General features: G+C 51.4%; 1 protein-coding gene across 2 annotated transcripts; it reads right to left on the bottom strand.

Moving 5' to 3' along the window:
* Nucleotides 1-1,113: 1,113 nt before the first annotated feature.
* Nucleotides 1,114-20,235, bottom strand: LOC118251790 (cryptochrome DASH-like). 2 transcript variants are annotated; one of them, XM_035554366.2, is made up of 14 exons: nt 20,129-20,235; nt 19,526-19,698; nt 17,650-17,743; nt 16,112-16,242; nt 15,252-15,400; nt 14,788-14,876; nt 13,257-13,330; nt 11,757-11,846; nt 9,617-9,696; nt 8,234-8,293; nt 7,084-7,241; nt 3,858-3,977; nt 2,778-2,954; nt 1,114-1,817 (listed from the first exon to the last, which is right to left on the bottom strand). In XM_035554366.2, the coding sequence occupies exons 1-14, from the start codon at nt 20,183-20,185 to the stop codon at nt 1,710-1,712; spliced, it is 1,560 nt and encodes a 519-aa protein (XP_035410259.1). In that variant the 5' UTR covers nt 20,186-20,235; the 3' UTR covers nt 1,114-1,709. The 2 variants fall into 2 exon arrangements, with proteins under 2 accessions (XP_035410259.1, XP_035410260.1); XM_035554367.2 differs by having other exon boundaries at nt 1,114-1,814.
* Between the last annotated feature and the right edge of the window lie 949 nt (nt 20,236-21,184).

Raw genomic sequence — 21,184 nt, 5'->3', positions numbered from 1 at the left:
GCCGGGTTGCCCAGGGAGGTGGTGGCATCACTGTCCCTGGGGGTGTTCAAGGAGAGGTTGGACGTGGTGCTTAGGGACATGGTTTAGTGGTGACATTGGTGGTAGGGGGATGGTTGGACCAGATGATCTTGGAGGGCTTTTCCAACCTTAATGATTCTGTGATTCTCCTACCTGACACCCAGATCAGCAGCAACTTACCATCATAAGGGGATGAGCTGAGAGCAATCCCCTCTTACACACTTATGCTTGGATCAAGAGCAGGACATCTGTCAGGATCTCAGTGGCTTTGCAGTTGGGTTTCCAATTAATTAGGTTTGAACAAGCGATGCCCAGAATGTAAGGCCTGTTCAGGTACTCCAAGATCTGGGCTACTGTTTTGTCCCAGACTTTTATTTGGGATACAATTATTTCTTTTAAGCAGCAACCCCTGAAGCTGACCCTTTTCCATCATCAGGAGCTACTCATCAGTTCCTGTTATCCAACAAATGGCAGGATTATCATATGAGGTTCAAACACCCCTTATAGGGTGTTCACTCCCTAAAAAGCTACTCGATTTGTTTCCTTTTGACAGAAGATCTCACTTTTGTGTTCCACATCGGTTGTTTTCTCAATGCAGTCCTGAACTCATCTACCTAAATAACTAAGAGATTTAGCAGAATTATGTTGTTATTCTTTACCAAAGAGGTCTGAATGGATCCCTAGTGGTAATAAATCCCAGAGCCGTGTCCCTTCTGCTGAGAGGGGCCTGCTCCTAGGCGCAAGGAGTTCAAACCTGGGCTCTCTGTCAGGTAGCTGTTCCATGATGGCCCAAAGACAGCCATCTCCAGTCTCCCAAACTCTTCCATTCTGCATAAAATCAAAACGTTTACAGTGGCTGTAAAACTGCTTTGACTGGCTGTTGGTGCTGAGTACAACCCGTGGTTCTCAGCTCCAAGTTGAACAGTTTATGGCTTCCAGGCCAGCACCAAAACCAACCCAGGTGCTGCAGTGACTCCGCACCAGTTTGCAAGAGGAACTCACTGTTTCCCCGAAGTCCTGTAGGACGAACATCCCCTGAAGTCTCACTATCTGTGGATCTCTGTTGCGTCAGTGGAAATGAGGTAGATAAAATACTCCAGCAGCAAATTTTTTAATTGCATAATGAGCAGTAGTTTAAAAGCTTTAAGAATGAAAAATTAGCATAAGAAAATTCAAGATAAATAGTTCTTTCTGAATACCTGCTGCATAAACCATCTGCTCCAGTTTGTAAAAAGAGGTAGAAATTGAGCTTGTAACAGCTGTAAGCAACAGTGCCAAGCGAGAGGCCCTGGAAAAGCAGCAACACCTGTTCAAAATGGAAAGGCGGTACCGTTTTGGTTAGTTAACATTAGTTTGACAGTCCCTTTCAACAAAAGCACTTTACAGAGTTAAGAGTGACACGTGTCTACGGGAATCAGACCCCCAGCACTCCTGGAGAGTGCCTACAACCTCACAGCAGTGGCTTAAGTGAAAAAGGATCCAAGCACCATGATCAGTGCTAGAACACAACCTCCAAATATCTGCTTGCAGAGCCTGTCCTTGGGAACACCAAAGAGGCAGATCCCTGTTACTTCCGTGAGGCCAGACTTCTAGCATTGGCTTAGCTCAAAGAGATAGAGCATTAAATCTGAATATTCAGCAGCAAAAGCTCCCAGTGAACTCTTCTCCAGGATGCACGTGGATCGCCTTCATCACACATCTTTCTTGCGAGAAAAGTAGAAATCTATCCCTCCGTCCTTGTGCTGCGCCGGGGTGCGAGCAGGTCCTCTCCTGCCCCTGGGATGGGGGCTTCTTCCCTGCTGCAAACGAAAGACGAGCACTGAGACATTTCCTGATGCTGGTCTGGGCACAACGCAGCCTTTACACGCAGCGTTAGAAAGAAAAACGTGCACGTGGCTCCTTTACCCCCCAGATATGGGGCAAAAAGGAGGGGAGGCCTGACAGGCACAGTTCTAGTCCTGGACTTAGGAAATGAGAGTTTCTTGTAAGGTAGGGGCTCGTATTTCCAACCCATACTGAATCTAGAAGTTCTTCCCCAGGCCTCAGTAACACGGGGCAGTGCTGGTGAGTTTCCCAGGTGAGCTGGGAAGTGGATCAAAATGGAACTCCTTCCTGAGGAGCTTTTTTAATTCAAGTTCCATCACTGCCCCAAACCTGTGCCTCACCGAGGTGTTCCTTCGTGGAGTCCTTTCTCTGATTTCAGATGCACTCTTAAACACAAGAGTAATAATCTGGGCCTTTCGACAGCACGGCTGGAAGCAGAAGTCTGCTTCAGCAAGATCTTCCACTCGTGTCAAAAGAATCTGGCCTGGCAAACTCGGTTCAGTACCTTGGAATTAAAGTGTGAAATGGATACACGTGTCATTATTCTTCACTGAACATTGTCTGACAACTGCATTTGTGCCTCCACGAAGGATCTCTTCCTCAGGAGGAGGCACGGGGGAAGGCAGAAATGCTGAAACCCCCTTGAAACACGCACGCACTGGTTACATTCATTTCCTTCCCTTCCAACGCTGGCCCTATCAGGCTTGTAGCTCGGGTATGTTTAGTTTACTCTGGCAGACACAGCTAAATTACCCTGGTGGCACAGCCCCTGTGCAGAGCTGGACCATCCCCTGCTGTGAGGTAGCGGCACTTTGCATTAAAGCAATCGTTTCCCTCTATACCTGAGAAAGAAAAGCAGAACTCGCAGCCTCTCCTACAGAGGGAGAGAGCTGCAAAAACACCTCCCGCCCCGTCCCAACCTTCCCAGTACTCACAGGCCTCTGGCTGATGTGCCTGCTCCACTCCGGGGCCGTCACGACTGGCTGTGGGTAGGTCTCGCCCAGAGTTACGCCCGCCTGGGAGAGCGCGGCACTGCTCAGTGCCCACGGGGTGTGGGCAGCTGCTCCCTTAACGCCCCGTAGCTCTGGCACCCACAGCCGGACGTAATCTCCCTGCAAACAGAAGGGACAGGGTCCATTCAGCAGCGATCTGTGCGTGTAGGGGTCTTCGTGAAAGAAAAGCCTGATTTCCAGGGAAAGAAGCTGGTGCGTTACAGCATCAGTTAGCTCTCGACCCCTCCTGTTAAACCCGCTACCCAGAATTAGGAGACAGAGGTGTTTTGGGGGGTCCACCTGGCCTTTTAAGGCATGGCAAGGTGAAATCACTCCCCAAAAGTCCATTTTTCTTTCCAGTGACTGACAGAAGCTAGGACGGCTAGCTTAGCTGCACACCTCTGTGCCTGGCTAAAGGGACCCCGGGATCTCTCCCATTAACTATACTGCTGCGTCCCCTGCGAGGAAAAATGGTGATTTTTGCTAAATTCTTCCAGCTACAGTGGTAAAAGGGAACGCTGCCAACTCGCCAAGCTAAGGAACAGGGTGGAAGCAGGTAGCCCAGTATGTGAACGACACCTAAGCAATTGGACAGGGCAATCTGTGTGCTCCCACCACTTGGGGAGAGTCAGGGAAGCCAGAGGTTTCATCTACTGTCCAGCATCTCCTGAGGTGCCAAGTGAGCAGCTCAGGCTCTCCGGTCACTTCTGAGCCCTCCAAGAAGCTGCTCGGTGCTCGAGGAAGCAGGTGTGTGACACCGATGGGACGTGGCCGTCACCCGGAAGAAATGCTGACGAAACCAAACTGCAGGGCGGGCATACGCAGCACCGGCCTCGCTGGGGACAGCAGCAGATTGCAACCGTCAGGTTTTCCTGTACAAGGAGGAGGAGGAACCTGCCCGCCTGCTGGCAGAGCGACCAAAGGACTGCTCCTGCAGCAGTACCCACACAGCACATCGACCTCCGGTCCCTGCAACTATCATGTACGCTTTGCTGTGCTGCCTGGCAGCCCCAGATGACTTACGTTGCCGTCGTAGTCCAGGCCTTGTTTAATCATGTTGAACTTCCTGTTGTCCCTTGGGTCATTGCCAACGCCAGCGCCGTACAACCAGTTGCCGTAATTGCTGCAAACGTCGTAATCAACCTTGAGAACAGGAGAAGGAAAGGGAAAACTTCATCACAACTCCCCTAGCCTTTGAGCGCTCACGTTCCAAGAAGCAGTAGCCCAGAACATTTCAAATACTCCAGAAATTCTTCCTGGCCAGTTACCCGGAGACCACAGACTAGCAAAATCATCTCTGCGGATCCCATTAGGCAGACTGGAGAAATGGCTGAGGGAAGGGTGTAGGAAGACGCAACCAGCGCAGACGCAGCAGCTGTTTCCTTGCTACACTTGAATCTTGGTGGGCAATGAGCCCCAACTCACAGGGAGAGGCAGAGAGAGGTGCTTTGCTACGGGAAACACCAGAGCCCTCGTGACGTACTCGGTAGACTGCACACGGTCAGATTATTCGACATCTAAACAAAAAGCTCTCAAGGGTGCTTGTGTAAAATGGAGCAAGGCTCCTGAAAGGGGCACAGATGAGATCAGGACACGGTCCTGCCTGAATGCCCTTGGGCTGCGCAGGGTGGCTTAAATCCACCATGAGAAGCTTTCCAGTTCAGGGCAGCCCACACCTACGTCAAGCGGGGAGTGGCAGCGATAGGGAATGGGGCGTGCGATCCCCTCGCGTTCCTACGAGAGGTGTCCGCGTTGCGAAAGCGCCGCGCTGGCAGCGGCAGCGGGAGGAGTTTGCAAAGACACGTCACGAAGCAGGTTCCGCGCTCTTCTGTTCCCTCTGCGCTGCGGCTGCAGCAACGATCAGTCCACGCGGTGATGCTTCCAAGATCTCGGCCACTCCTCGAGGTGGGAAGCTCAACGCGCCCAGGTGGCGGCAGGCACAGGGCTGTGGCTGTGCTAAGTTCCCTTCCCAGTTCTCTGCAAAGGCAGCTGAGAGCTGCGGACAGGCTCAACAGCCAGCTATGCTCCCTGTGCACCTACCCCTCACCAACAGCACCTGTAAGAGAAGGATGGGAAGAAAGATGCCACCAGAGGCTTGACTGAGCCATTAACGTGCAGGAAAGCGTGTGTGGGAGGTGAGGGCAAACCCAAGGCGGCTGGAGGAGGCAGGCTCATTTCCCCCTCAGCCTTGCCCCTTCCTGGAATTCTCTTCTGTTTGTTTCTCTCCCTTTCCCCGGGGCCCGGCCCTGAGAATTAAATCATAGCTGAGATAGCCTCTGTTAGGACACCAGCAGTGCGTGGCCTTTCCCCTGGCTTCAGCAGGTTGCAGAGAGCTTGTCTTCGTCTCCCTGCCTGTGTGTGTGGATGACAAACACTTTCTTCTTCCCAAGCATGTGCACGCTCTGGGGGCCTTCGGTGAAAGCACCAGAAACGGAAAATGCAACGTTTTCCCTTTTTGTTGGACAGTGCCCCCAGTTTCAGTTCTGTGCTAGCCTCTACCCTTCTCTAGCTGGATCTCCCCCATCAAACTGTCTTCTCTATGTTAGTCTGGAGGTGCCACCAGGTGGAAGAAGCTCTCCAGCAATACACCGGTGCGACACGGGCTGAAAGGAAGGGACAGGACACAAGGATCAGCCTGCGCCAGGCTAATCTGCAGCGGCAATCAGTGTCTGGGGCCTCCCGAGATGACAGAGCTAGGGGAGAGTACCAAATCCTGCTTCCCGTTAACATTCATGACCGCAGGAATAAAGGTAATAACCCAGGGAGCATCTCTCCAGGGTGAGACCTTCCAGGTCTTCTTCAGCTGGGGAACAGGACCTGGAATCTCCCATGGCCCTGAACCTGACCGCAGAGAACTAAGCTCTGCCTGCCTGTCAGAGCAGTGCCTTGGTTCCTGATTCCTAACTCTTCATCCTCTTCATCGCTGCTAGCTTTGAGTAAGAGGCTTGTCCTGACATGAAGCAAGCTGGCCTCCGCGGAGCGCAGTCACCTTTGTAAGCCACAGCTGACAGACGCCACCAAAGGCCAGGCATGAAGAGCCGATCAGAACGGTCCCGGTGACCCACTCCGCGCAGCCGGCATGTGTAAAGACGTTTGTGCGTGTGGGCGCACCTCAGCAGTGCCAAACCATTCTTCTGGGCAGCCAGTATGCGTCACACACAAGGCATTCGAGCTACAGGAGTTAAACCATCGGCACTGAAATGCAGATCTCTGCTGCCAGAGCCATTCCAGAGCCCAGCCCCAAGGAAGCGCGGAAAAGTTACGTTAATAAAAAAAGGCTCTTTTAATCTCAAGTGTTAGGGAAGTGATGGTTTCGTTGTACCTCCAACCACTCTCGTGAGCGGAAAGTCTCCTGAGTATCCATAGCCTCTCCTATCCCCCAGACAAGCTCGCTAATGAAGGCTGCTGTTAGGATCGTGTCTGTCTCACTCTGTACCGTTCAGTCTGGCGAGGAACAAACACGGACCCATCTCCTCAGCCCGTTTTCACAGCTCAGCTTGGAGCTACTGATGGCACGTCCACCCGAATCACCAGAGGTAAAGGCAGCCACGCCAGGACACAGCGCTGCACCCCTGCCCACACCTCTGACCTGCAGCCCGTCAGCCTGTCCAGACCGTCCTGGAAAGAAGCTAGGGGGGCCAAGGAGAGAAGAGCAACCCGGCCATTTAACCGAGACTGTGTTGCTGACTGCCATAAGGGGAAGGGTGCTCCCGTCGGCAGGGAGGCCGGTGACTCACCAGAACGAAGAGAGATGCCTCCAGCCGGGGTGGAGGCCCGTGGAAGCTGAGCCAGCTATTGTCCGTGCTTGCCTGCTCCTGACTGGATGACTTCTCTGTCCAGATCAGTGCAAAGATGCTGTGCCAACAGCGGCTTCAGTGGCCAGAACACATTTATTTTTCTGTTCTATTTCCGGGCTGTCCTCCTCCCCAGCCTCTGGGGCGAGCCGATTAGTATTGTTAACATTATCTGTGCCTGAAAGTTTTCTCGAGTATGACAGATTTCTGGCTAAAACTCTACACGAGGAGGACCAAAAGTATCACTGCAAACTTCCTAGCTACATCTTGGTTGATGGCAGTGGCACAACTCCTTTTTCGTACCTGAGCTTTGAGAAGTACACAATACAAGCACTATACACGTGCAGTGACGTTACCCTGGAAATCAGGGCTCATTCTGCACCCTGATCAGGCAGAGCTGCCCTCCCATCCGCCCCTCAGGGCAGAGCACAAACAACTGCAGCCTTCAGTCTTACCAGCAGGTGTTCGAACCATTCTGCCCCCATCCTCCAGTCCAGACCCAGGTCCTTGGTGAGAAAGCTGGCGACGTTCTGCCGCCCTCTGTTAGACATAAAGCCCGTCGCAGCCAGCTCTCGCATGTTGGCATCGACAAAAGGAACCCCCGTTTTGCCCTCTGCAGAGACAAAAGACACTGCTGGGACGTGACGACATTATTGGGCCCTCGTAACCGACCTGCGCGCATGCAGTCACAGCCACGCGAGCAGCTTAGGCAGTGCCAGCGTACGGCAGCAGGGAGAGAACTTTATGCTGGGGAGATTTCCTGACATTCAGCTCTAAGAGCCACTGGAAAGCAAATTGAGTGGAAAATTAAAATGAGGATTTTTGGAAAAAGAAAAAAAAAAAAGGTACAGAAAAACTTCAGAATGGAAAACCAGTGCATCAGGTGGAATTCAAGCAAAATAAATGTACAGACAACAGGGAGATAGGCCAAGAACAACAAAAAAAATGTCGAGAAATGACAAATAGCAGAGAGGGATGTATGGGACAAGTCCACGAGGATTAGCACCTGAAAAGCAGAGAGCTTTGTCTATTGTTAAGGAAAAAAAATGCCTGTAACTGTGTGCAAATGGCCCCATGGCACTAATGTGAAGAAAGGTACAGAGATGTGCATTTCACTGATTCTGATACTTTAACCTGTTCGTCTCTCTGAGTTTTAGTTTGAGACACTATCTTTGCTTTTCATGTGACAACGATGTTATAAAAGTTAAAGGAAAAAAAAGGAAGTGTATTAAAAGGCTGTGTGGCACAACAAAAGGTGAGATTTAGTCTAAGGCTGCTTTACCCTTCTAACCAAAACCGACTGGAAGCACAAACCTGGGCAGGAAAATCTACCTGCGGTTCACCTCACAGGCTGTGACAGACAGAACCCGGACATTCGTGATATCCTGTGGGCCTGCTCCTGCGTGGTGCTCAGTCTTGGAAGGAAGGCAAGTCTCCTGCACTCACACAGGGTTCCATTCTTGTTTGGTGATGAGAGTATAGACGGCAGGGCCTGATGGTGCTGACAGCTCTCGTATAAATCTGAGTTGGCACTGGGGCTCATGTTAGCACGCGGACAGGTGGAAACCAAGAGCACAGCTAGCCAAACCTGATGTTTCTACTGACCTTTCCAGCAGTCAAAGAGCTGAAGATCCTTTTTCCAGGGGACCTCTTTACTCTGAAGCCCTGTTGAGGGAAAAAAATGAAGTGCTTATGAAGACAAATGCTGACACAAGCATTTAAAAATGAAATGATGACAGCCAGAGGTACCTTGGTTGCCACAAGACATTAGGACGGAGCTAGCCCTCTGACTGTCATCGCAAACCACATTCCTTCTGCAAAGATTTAGAGATAATCTGTTCATCCTATAAAGTGTTGTAAAGGGGTGTCTGGTGCACACAGATGATGCTCAAGGCCTTCTGAATTTTGATGATTTGGCTTGCTGGTGTTGCTGTTTTTTAACTTAAAAATGGCTCAGACCTCCTACGCAGCTAGAGATACGCTCTGGTCCAAGGTAATATTTTCTTGTTCGGTTTTATTCCAGCACAATGCGTATGTGAAATCCATTTCTGCAGCAGATACTGACCCCAGCATTACTCTGCAGAAGCCCCTGGTAAGACTTTGCTCCTGCAGCTGGGTAGGAACAGATAAGGAGGATGACTTTTAAGTCTGCAGGGGTCCGATGGCAATTACAGCTCTGTACAGTGGAAAGGAGACAGCAGGGACTCAGCTCCGGCTCCAGACATCTAAGTTCAGGCCCGCCACTGGCACCCGGTACCATCTGAAATGCCACGGGGCATTTGAAACAGCCACTTAGGCTTGGCAAATGTGACACAGGCCCTGAGGGAGACAAGTGCCCCTCTGCAGCCACAACTAGATGCTAGGCAGAATGCCCAAGGGCATCTAAAAGTGCTGCGTGCTTAGGTGTGGGCTGCTAAATCCCGTGGAGAACTGCTCAGCCAACACTGACACCAGCTGTAGGGTTTCCTGGCTAGGTGTCTGTTGCTGCGCTGAGAGTTCGGGCTCCCGTTTCATGTGCAGGCAGCTGCACGTAAGGGACTGGGGCTGGAGCTGAACCTCTCTCTGATTCCTACGCAGTGCCCGGCAGAAAATATCTGGTGTCTTGGGATTCACACTGCTGGGTCGGTTCCTGCTCTGTCCCGGACTTTCTGGGGAACTCTGGCAAGCCTTGAAGCCTGGATTCTCTCCAAAGGTAGAGGGTCCCTGGAAACAGCAGGTTTACTCTTGTTGGGCTGCTGTTTGCCACTAATGTGTGTTACTGCTGTTCCCTGTATTTAATGAGATTTGAGGCAAAACTCTGGGTCTTCACAGCACCCAGGATTGTGGTGTTAAGGCACTTCTGTGCAAAAAGTAACTCATAGGAACGTCCCAGGAGTGACACAAGCACTGTAAGAGTGTTTGTACATCACAATGCCTACAGCCTCTTCTCTTACTTTCCCTGTTTTAAGACTGCTCCTTTCCTCCCCAGATACAGTGATCCATACGCACCTCTTACTGAGAAAATCCTTCTGCCGTACTTCAGGGCCACAAATCGAAAGTAATCCCGCCACAGTAGTTCAAACAGGACCCTAAAACACAAAGCCATGCGTTTATTTCCCTGGTGAAGAGAGAAAACTACTGAATTGGGATTTTGCTTCTGTAGCACCCATCATTAACGCTGTGAGGTTTATTTACAGTGAGCATTTTCACATCACTTGCCAATTCTTGCCCTAAGCCTACTTATCTAGCTCGCACATGGGTGGCTACAGTGAAAGCAAACTGCACAAATCACTTGGGAAGCTTTTCCTAGCCCCTGTGTAAGAGCAGAATTTCAGGAAACCCCCCTCTGATCCACCCTTCCTGGGATGTAATTCCACAAAGAGCAGCGTGAGGACTTGATTGAGCTTCACACTTCTGCATGAGCAAGCACGTCAGCGCGTTCCCAAGAGCTTTGCATCGATTTAAGCAACAACCTTTGTAAGGGACTTACGGGCACCTTTCAAAAGTGGGCTTACAGGGGTCTAGCTCATGAGATCAGGTGCTAGGCCTGCAGAAAACAGACAGTTTTATATTAAAACACTTTTGATATAAAAAGCACTCATAAAATGATGACACGTCATCCTCTGAGACTCGCTTCAGCTCTCTGGCATATGGGAAATATTCTGTTCAGCTGATGTTTCGGCTTCCAAGAGCTTTCTGGAACTCCTGACTACAAAACAGGACACTGCCCCACACACTACAAACTACTGTCGCGATGTTGAGATTCTGTGAGCTCGTCGTGTGCAGCCACCGTGACCTGGGCTTCACCGTGCAACTGAAGCCAGCGTCTAGGAGCTTGACAGCTGCATTTTTACTGTTATTTATCACTTTAAAATACTCAGATCACCATGATAGCCCGGCTGCAGGCAGGCAGGGAGAAACATGAGTGTGGTCCTCTCTTGACATTTCCTTTCCTAATTCATTTTGAAGAAGAAAACAAACAAAGAAAAACACAGACATAAGCAAGCAAGAGGTCAAGGGTATATCTGTCGTTTGAATTTTAATTGAGTATTTTGGCCAGAACTGCTGGCAATTTTCTGGCTGCTCTTCCCCAGGCACTGTGCTGTTTGACATGCTGCAAATGTAACAAAGCAGTACAAAAACGCAATTCTACAGTTTGCACGGTCTTTCTGTTCTGGGGTTCTTTCCACCCAGGTCTAGAATTAGGCCAGGCTCTACCATGAACCTGCTTCTTCTTAAGAGCTCCCTGTTGAAGTCTGCGTGATCTCTTGGGGTTTTGGTCACGTTGCCGGCTACCTACAAACCTGAGCAGGTGGACACGCAGCTCACTGCCATCACTGTGACCGGCACTAGCAGGCTGTCCCAGCCTCTGCCCCCAACACAGCTACAAGAGGGGACGTTCTTCAGCTGTGCCAAGGCTCTGTCTCACCCCGCCTGGGCAGCTCAGCACACACGAGCGAGCTCAAGGTCAACCCAGAGAGAGATTCACTGCCCCCAGCCGCTCCCCGGCAGCGCAGACTCCTTCAGTACCACCTGCAGGCACGCGAGCGGTGGGGTGAAGAAGAGCAGGGATCACAAGGCTGGGTGCATTAAGCCCACTTCCACGTCCCTTCTTCCCCTTTTCTAAGGCGTTGTGGTCATGGCCAGACAGCTGAGCAAGCGCAGGGCCCTTTGCTGGGCTGTGGCCAGAGGTCCTTCTGGCACCGTGTGATCCGTGCAAGTCGCACAGCACCTGAGCCTTTTGGGTGAAACCCCGCTCCTATCTTCGGCATGAGAAACCCTTTGGCTTTTATCTGCAAATCCTTCTTCTTCCTTCTCGTCTAGCCCATTCTAACAGTACAGAGAGGGATGGTGCTGATTTACAGAGATCAATCTTAAAAATTATGAGCAGCAATTCCCCACCAATAGGCATGACAAGTAGCATTAATAATCTTCACTTATAAAATGCCTAAAGCCTCTGGATGTCAAAGGCAGACTAATAAATCCATACTGAAACAGAAGCGCGGTGCGCCCCAGAGGAACCAGACAGCAGGCACAGGAAAAACAGACATCAATTAAGGAGAAAGTTAACAAATCACTCTCTCCTGTGCGTGAGATGCCAGTTTCCTTTTCAGAAAAAACACGCCACAGCGATCACGCAGGGTCATACCAGTATGTGCTACGATTTGCTGTTCTCTCTTTTTCATACTTCCGTATTTGCTCGTAGATGTAGCGAGGTGAAATGCAGCCTAGCGCCAGCCTGAAAGCAGAAGGAAGATGTCTGGAGTGCAACGCAGGGCAATGCCTCACAGCTCGATGTCTCCACAGAGGGCGTGGAGGGGCAGTTTTGTGCTTAGAGCCTGAAAAACCTTGGCTCAGTTTGCAGTCATGCCACTGACTTCCCAAACGGCTTCACTCAAGTGCTATGACTTTTTTTGCAACTCCGAGTGAAAATGAAAATGAAAATCCTCCCCTGCACAGTGTCTGACTGTTCCGGGAGTCCCAAAGCTACCAAGATAAATCACTTGACAGAAGTTTGACACTTTTGCCTAGAAGACTTATCAGCTGGTGACTTAGTGCCCCAACGACAAACCCAGAAATGGATCTCAAACGTGAACCTCTTCATCACCTGCCTCGGCTGTCCAGCTGCCCTCCTTCTCCTACAGACCTATTTATCACAACGTCCAGGGCTCCTGCTGCTGCAGCACCCAAGTGTCTCATTTGAGGAACCACAGAAGGCAAGTGACTTGCTGAAAATCTCAGGCAGGGTAGGAAAACTAGGGAATGAAACCCAGCTCTGGCATTTCAACCCAGTGGGCTCCTTCCGTCTGTTCCAAATCGGTGCTGTGCAAGACAGAAAACAGCACGTAGACTCCAGCCCGATGGAAAAGGGTGATAAGACCCAAAGATTTTCCCAGAAATGTATTTTAATGCTATTCCTCACCGGGGCTGATGGAAACATTTGACCTTCTGGTGAGTTTTGGAAAACAGGAAGAAAGGACCTGGGGAGTTTTTCCTTAACTGCTGAGCAGCTGCACACTTTAGAAATGACCAGTGTGAGATGTGAACGGCTGGCTGCAATCTGAACCGGTCTGATGTTGATTGTCTGACAGAAGAACACTTCGGGGCAGGCGGATCAGGACTGTCTGTGCTGGGCAAACGGCCAGCTTGGAAAAACTCGAGCGGAGGCCGCAACGGAGAACGAACTTCCCGCAGTGCCAGCGGCCCTGGGATCCCCAAGTGCCACCAGGTGGAGCCATCCGCTGCAAACACTGAAGCACAAGGCTGGCTGAAAACAAAAAACCTGACCTGTAGCAGCCCCAGGAAACCGTTTCACGTTGCGGTTCTGTTGCACAGATACACAAAGCAGCGCAAAGCCCAAGAGCAGCTGTTTGTCCCTCCCGTGTCCTGCCCACATTGCTGCTCTCAGCAGGCTGAGCTCTTGACACAGCACTGCTACCCTTCAGCAATTCCTGTCTGCAACAATGTTCCCAGGGAACCACTGCCTGATCATAAAGAGCAGTTCCGAGACTGCTGTACCCCAACAAAAAGGACAAGGGAATCACACTCAGGCCCCTGTCCATGCTAAGAGCGTTCAGCAAGCAGGTAACATTGATTTGGGGTGGGGGCAGAAAGGGAGCTTCAAGTCTCACAACAAAAGTTTTTTTACCATGGTGCAAATTTGGTCGAGTAATCCATCCCTATCAGCCCATTCCGAGTCTCCTTGTAAGATGCAACCAGGTTCTGTGCAAGAAAAGAACAAAAGATTTTAATACTTTACATGCCACCTGCTAAAATGTCTTTTATGTCAGAGCCAGGACGATCTGGCAGGGCTGGGCTCCCTCTCACGGCTGCCTGCAAGGGTTACAGCGCTGCCAAATCACTGCCTCGAGTGCACGGGAATTAATCAGGCCAGCAGTTTTCATGGCAGCTCTGGGAAACGTGTCACAAGCCGTGCTCCCTGCTTCAACCTGTAGCACATTTCTTTCTCCAAGCGCTGTGAAACTGCGCTGCTCCCTGCCCGCACCATCTGACTCCGGGATCAATAACCCGTTTAGGAGCAGCGCTTGTAGCCAGGTTGGCCAGTTGCCCTGTCCACGAGGCTGCTTGCTTGGGTTTGAGAACCACAGCGCCTGACAGCACTCAACGCTCAGCTGCAGGAATCCCGATCGCTGGTATTTCTGGGCCACCCACGTTTACGGCAGGGTGCTGCTCTGCCGTTTTCTAGGCTCCACTGGCAACGCAAAGGACATCGGAGGGAAACCTGATCTTTCCCTGATCCACAGCACAGGTTACAAGCACTAGCGGGCTGTTCTAGCTCACCAAGGGCTGGTAACACTTGTATAACTACAAAAAAAAAAAAAAGGAACAGGTTTTCCAGTGATTGTATTAGTGCTCCGTAAAGATTAAAAGCTGTGCATGCTCCCCAACACCAAGCAAATGCAGGATCTTCATAGCACAGCTGAAAGAATCCCCTGGAAGCCGTGTTAGTGAGCGTACTGGACACAGCACGCTTCTTACACGGTCTCAGCTGGTCAGCTGCTGCCCCCTTCATCCCTGCTGGAAATCAGCACACGTGCCTTTGTCTAAGTTCACACGAGGAAAACGTAAGGCGGCTTCTAACCACAAAAAGGTTCAAAGACAGTCAGGATGCACAGCTGAACCACAGTCAGCAGCTTCACCCACCAAAGTGAGGGAGCAAGAAGTAGCTGTAATTATTTGGCCACAAGTTTTTGTGCCAGACTGCTAGGAACATCTGACTGTTCTCAGCTGTGGGCAGCAGCTCGGTTCAGTCGTTCCTCACCCCAAATGCAACTGCAGCCCTTCAGGCTCCTTTGCACTCCTCCAAAATGGAGGAACTTAATTGCTGCTGATGTGGGAAGGGAAAGCAAAAAGAGGCAAGTCAAGGTAAAGAAACCAGACGATGGTTCCAATTCCCTAAAGTCGATGGAAAAAAACACTTAAGAGGGGTGGCCACTAAACTACGTTCCTAAGTAGTTGGCTTACATTTCCAGTTCCTGGATGGCTTCTTTTTGATTTAGTTTGTCTCTCTATAAAACTGAAATAATGTTAATTCTCTCCTTTGTACAGTGCTATACAGGAGCTAAGGAATTATTATTAGGAAGTGAATTGCAGCCTCACCCACTTGTACAGCTGGATGTATGAGGGGGAGGATGCAGACAAGGAAATGTATGAGTTACCGTGTCCCAAAAATAATACTGGAGTCTCATTAAAGCCTGGGTCTCTCCTCCACTGCAGGGGAAGGCTGTTCGTGGATCAGTCCCAGGATCTGCCACAGAAAACACCATCAGCTTGTTACCAATAACAACTAGCCTTTGGAAAGCACCTCAAAGGCAAGGAGCTTAAAAACGAGGGATGTTCAGCACGAGGGATGCTGCTTTGGGGAAATGCAAGGTTTTGCCAGAGCCTTCCTTTGAAAAAGGGCCACATCAGACATTCAAAACTGCTGATGCAGAGAACGTTTTCTACCCAGCTGCAGGGCCTGCCAACCCAGCTCCTGCACACAGGGAATTTACCTTCGTTTCCTGTGAGTGAACAGGGGCTCAGCTAGCGTTTGAAGGGCAACCACTGCCTTGGGAGGCCTCCATCTTTTGATTCTCAGTAAGGAATTCATGGGAGCAGCTGCCAAATTAAGTTTTCTTACCTTTCTGTCCCAAATCCTCCATTGTAGGGATACAGCCTTCTTCCACCCCCGGAGCCAGAGGCTTCAGCTGATCTGCCAGCTGCAGGGTTGGCCGGACCTTCGCCTCAGATTCCACCGCTTTTCGGAACTGGGTGTAGACATCGGGCAACCTGCACAGATCAGAGCACGGTCACATCCCCCTACGAGATCCGCAGAATGGCTGCCGTGGCCCCTCCTCACAGCCCTTCACTAACTTGCTTTCAGCTTCTGATCCAAACGGTGCCTTTGCCATTTATGGTGCGTCCTGATGGGGCGATTCTGAGGGGCAGATTTATCTCACCTAACTTTTGATCACCCTCAGGACTGACCTCAACATACAAACTTGCAACCTCAGGCTGCCTTCACGATCAATGGAGACCAACAGGCACCGGTATGGCCTGGCTTTTCTGCCCTATTTTATACATCTTCTTTAGGATACCACGAATCACTCAACTACGTCAAGTAGATATCAAGAGATTATTGATGGAGCCATGCGGAGTCCACACCCAGAAGGCTTCTGTCACAGGCAGTAGCCCGATGGGGTAATGGAGCAACCCAGTCCGAGTGTCACGAGGCTCTGGGTACTGCAGACAGCATCCACACTGCGCTGGTAGAAGGGCAAAGGGATATCAGTCCCTCAATAAAATGTCCAAGAACCCCCTCAGCTTTATGTGTTTCAGAGAGCAAATCCCCCGGGCACAGAGGCATGAGTGTGCCCCTTCCCCGAGTGACTAAAGTGACTAACCTGAGCGACTGAGTGACTAAAACCCCTCCTGAGCATTCAATGGAGTGTGCAGTAAATGGGACAGCGGAGGAGTGAGTGCTATCACGGAGCAGCCCACCTGGCGATAGGCCCGAAGGGAAGGTCATCCCGGTGGTACAGCGTGGCTGCCCAGAACGTCTGCACCTTCACCCCGTGCTGCCCACACACCTGGCACAGCCCCTTCTCCACATCCAGCTCCTCCTGTGTAGCCTGGGGAGAACAAAACGCCGTGAGACCACTGCTGCACGGCCGCAGGTCCCACGGACACACAGGCTCTGGTCTCGCCCCCCTCCCTCATCCCCAGCTTCATGACTTTAGTGAGAGGTGCCTGCAAACAATCTCTGGATATTTCCGGGGGCCAAACCCAACTTGCATTTGCACTCTCCATTAGCAGCGCTGATGCCAGAATACGGAGGAGGCAGAGGTGAGAGAAAGCTGGTCTGAAGAGCCAAATCCACCACCAGACGCCCTGGAATACTTTTTACAACCTCAGACATGAATATAAAGCAAATAAACGAAGCCAGACTTTTTCCAACAGCCAAACAGAAAAAGATTCAACAAATTGTCACTCGGGGAAAGAGGCTGGCTTATCATCTTGTGTGCAGCAAAGCTGTGGAACTCCTTGATGTAAGGCCTTGCAGATATTGCAAGTTTGCATGGACTGCAAAGATAACTGGACAAATACATGTAAAAGAAATTCATTCATCAGTAGAGAACATCAGGATAGCACTCCTGCCTCGAGAAGTCCTTCAGTCACAGTATCTTGGAGGCTGGGAGAGTATTCAGGGGGAGCATCTTGCTCTGCTCCTTTGGTTTTCTCTGGGCATCTGCTACTGGCCACTGCCAGGAAAATGGCTACGGAGTAAGATGAGTCCTTTCTTCTGACCTTCTGGGGTTGTTCTTACACCAAGGTCCAGTGCTGCATGGAACAAGGCACTACGGGACGTGTAGGTTGTCAAGGTACAAGTGTCTTAGGCCTGGCAACAGGGATCACGGAGTGAGTCTAACATTAGATGTTTTCAGGCCCAGACTCTGCTAATACTGAATGTACGTGTGTAGGCACATGTGTGCATGCACACGAGTGTGTACGTGCGCGTGTACTGGATCCAGAGTCCTTGTTCAGCGGCCTCTGCATCAAACCACCTACTTAGCTCAGTGAGGACAGGTCAGTGACGTGCCAACCCTGTCGGCAGCCAGGGACCAGACTCCTGCTTCACTCTTCAACGTGCTGGTGGGCAACTGCCTAAACGCGGCTGCTGCCAACTCACCACTGCCCTTTCTACACTTGATACAAACCTGGCAGCTAGCTCCCTGCTCAAGAAGCAGCCAGGGAAAGACAGCTTGATGCAAACTGGAGGAGAAATGGGCTCTGCTGACCCACAACGCCAGCTGCCAGAAACTTCTCTTCTTCCTTCCTCACCAGCAGCTGCAATCCAGCAAGGACTCCCACCCAGACACCCACGCCACGCCCGTTCCAGGAGCTGGCCAGCTTGTCTGGAGTTGTAATACCACAGACAAGGAAGGCTCTGAACATACAGGACCAGCACCATGGTTCGGCTGTAGAAGAAACCTTGCTGATTTTATCTTTTAACGATGACACTCAGGTATTTCCCTTACCTCTTCATGGAAAGCTACAACACCAACGCAGCCCAACTGAGTAATTAGATCACTGACCACATCTTCTGGCTTCCCTTTTCTCACAACCAGGGTACTGCAAACACAAAAGGTTGGCCCGAATTAGGTTTGATGTTATCATTATTTGTGTACATAGGACCGCCAAGTATCAGCCCAGGCACCCGTGTGCCTGTTCTCTGTGGGGCACAGACAGCCTGTGGAGGCAGACAGACAGGATTTGACTAGCCCACATTTTTTAGGAACCACTGAACACAGTTTGCAAGCCACTGAGGCAGAGTTTGTGCTGAACACACTTCTACCACCCCGGAAGCCTTAGAAAGGATGACTGGGCAGAAAGCCAGGCTGTTACCTAAAAGTAAATCTGTCAGATCTGTTCAGCCTCACACGCATACAGGCTGAGATTCAAGAACTGAATCCTCTTTCAATCTCCTTCACAGGTAGTGGTGGCTTGTGGGCAGACCCCACTCCACTTTCATGTGGGATTGTTCAGAGGAATTCTTTCCTCGTGTTAGTAAGAATCAACAGAACTTCCCTCCCGCCTTGCAACCCCACAAACTGCCCAGCTGTGTACCCAGGGCACCAGACCAAAAGAGAAGCTGTGGTGAGAAAGCTGGCCAGAGGTGGGTGCAGAGTCCTGTTAAGTGGCTCTGTCCTTTTCCCCGTCACACACACAGACAAACTACTGCGTAATCTAACAGAGGGCTGTGCTGGAGAAGAAGTTGCTGGAGAGGTTAATACAGTGCTTCTGGCAGAATAATTTAAACCATGACTGGAAACTTTATTCAAAGATGGGCTGGGTCTCCAGAAGGTAGGAACAAGGGGTGCTGCAGAGAGAGCTGTTCCCCTAACATCCCATAAAAGATTAGAGAACAAGCTGCACGCATCAAACACCACGGGTTGTAAATGGAGATGTCGGTCTACCACTGCCTTAAGAAAATACTTCTTGGCTGTGAGAGCGGAGCATGGGTCTTAGTGCGGCTCTTCAAAACCATTTCTCTCACTGCAGAAAAGCAATCTCTTATCAGTCACTAATAATGGCACAGCAGCATTCAAGCAGCTCTGAATCTGTTCGCTGCAGGGTGAGGGTGCAGCTACCCACTGATCGCTTGTTTCAGCCTCCTGAAACACCCCCCACCTGCATGGTCTGCACCACACTGCAAACACAGAGCCATTCTTCTTGCATCTCCTACCAATGCTGTGCTGCCGTGGGAGAAGACAGGCTCGCTGATGCATTTTCTGCTAAGCAAAGCCAAGTGTTATCTGGTAATGGGATTTCCTAACATGTAGGCTTTCATGCCCTAGTCTACCCCAGCTATGGTTCCTAAAGGCACATGAAAGAGGAATCCCTGATGATCCCCTTCCCACAGCGTAGCCTACCAAAGGGAACACGTTTACTGGGACAGGGTACAAGCGAATTTGACTCCAGTCTCACAAGCCAGGACCCACGTTGATCTGTCAAGCCAATTCCTAAGGAAAACTTGCTAGGGACAAGGAAGGAAGCATGCCGCAGTGGTTGATGCCACTGCCTGTGTCTCGGACAACTGCAGTTCATGTCTCTGCAAGACTCTGGGCAACGTGCTCATGGCTGACACCCATCTGTGTTATTTGAGGTCAAGAAAGCAAAACCTGAATGGCACACAGCCTGGATGGCTCCTCAGTCCCTTGCAGATGCCACAGCAGGTCATCCAAACAGGAGTTCAAAGAGTGACCAACGCTAACAGAAGGGCTGTTGTTCTCTGGAACAAACCATCATCACAGCCCCAAACTGTCATGATTTGACTCACAGCACAGATGCGTGTTGAAAAAGAAAAGGAAAATTAAAACAGATGTGATATCTGTATGGTGTTTTCTCAACTACCTTCCTTTCTTCTTGAGCGTTTCCCTTAGATCTTTCACGCTTTCCAGCAAAAACCTGAGCCGATGCGGCCCCGTCTTTGGGAAGCCGTAGCAGTGGGTGCCCACGTAGTGCCGCGGGTCGAAGCAGTAGAGGGGAATAATGTAATCGGCATTGTTGTGAGCCCAGTGGAGCACCTGAAAATACAGAGAGGGCCTTGACAGCACCCAGTGTGGGGGATTTAGGGTTAGGGTTACGGTTGGGGTTAAGGTTGGGGTTGGGGTTGGGGTTAGGGTTGGGGTTGGGGTTGGGGTTAGGGTTGGGGTTGGGGTTGGGGTTGGGATTAGGGTTAGGGTTGGGGTTGGGGTTAGGGTTGGGGTTAGGGTTAGGGTTGGGGTTAGGGTTGGGGTTGGGGTTAGGGTTGGGGCTGGGGTTGGGGTTAGGGTTAGGGTTGGACCTGGGGTTAGGGTTGGGGTTGGGATTGGGGTTAGGTTTAGGGTTGGGGTTGTGTGGGGGTGGGGGGGGGCGAGGGGGACACCTCTCCCCAGATTATCCAGGAGCAGGGTTGCACCGGGGGTACTTGTACAGAAACACCCCGTTGAGGGGGTGCCGCCAGCCGGGCCCTACCTGGTTATCGTGGGCCCGCAGGTCGCAGCGCAGCAGGCAGACGGCCGCCCTCGCCATGTCCCTCCCTCAGCCCGGCGCCCTCAGCCCGCCCCGGCTCCCTCAGTCCCGCCTCGCGGCCCCGGCCCGGCCCCTCAGCCCGCCCCGGTCCCCTCGGCCCGCCCGGTTCCTTCATCCCGCCCCGGTTCTCCTCATCACGCCCGGTCCCCTCAGCCCGCCCCGGTTCTCCTCAGACCGCCTGAGGCTCTGCAGAGCCCCGGTACTGCAGCCCCGGGCACCCCTCGCCCTCGCACGGCCACGAGGCGATTCTCGAGGTCCCTTCCAACTCCATGTCTTGGTGGTTCTCCTGTGAGCGCCGAGGCAGTGTGACAACTGGCCTGCCAGCCCGCTTGCTCGCCTGTTGCTTGTGAGCCGTCAATTCGGCAATAAAAGTTGTGATTCCCAACACTGACGGCAGCAAACAAAGTGAGGCTTGCCTCGTCCTGCAGTTTCCGTAATTCGGCGTCGGACAGCGGTGATCACACATCCCTTACTCAGTCTGGATTGCTCACTGAATTGTTCCTCAGGGTCTTTTTCTCATTCAGCTGCTCTCATAATAAGAGGAAATGTTAAAAACAAAACAAAACAAAACAAAATGAACAGTCTGTGTGGCTCCCTGGCGGAGGTCTCCAGTCACATCCTCCTCGTGTCTGACCCCCTTGTTCTACTGGGCTGGGCGAGGATGGAGAAGGGTTAATGCATCGCAGCAGGGAACTGGTGATGTTGGGGACCCAGGTTTACAAGAAGGAATGCTTCGTGACATACCCAAACTGCTGCAAGGGACGTCTGGGGGAGCCACGCCGGCTCTTAAACGCTCACCAGACTGTGGCACCCTGACCCCACAGAGTCCTGGGGAGTCCCGGTTTTATTTCCACCTCCTCCAGGCCCGCGGCTCCTCTGCGTGCGATGTGCGTTGGCCAGCTGTGGGAAGCGGGACTGGTTTCCCACGTGATCCCCATGACACATAATCTCCTGATTCCCTTTCTGTGCAACAAGGGCTCCTTTCCTGGCTCAGCAGAC

This window comes from Cygnus atratus, chromosome 2, assembly GCF_013377495.2.
Source record: "Cygnus atratus isolate AKBS03 ecotype Queensland, Australia chromosome 2, CAtr_DNAZoo_HiC_assembly, whole genome shotgun sequence".
NCBI classification, from domain to species: Eukaryota; Metazoa; Chordata; class Aves; order Anseriformes; family Anatidae; genus Cygnus; species Cygnus atratus.
The sequence above is the reverse complement of the archived record's forward strand: the minus strand, read 5'-3'. Positions and strand labels throughout refer to the sequence as shown.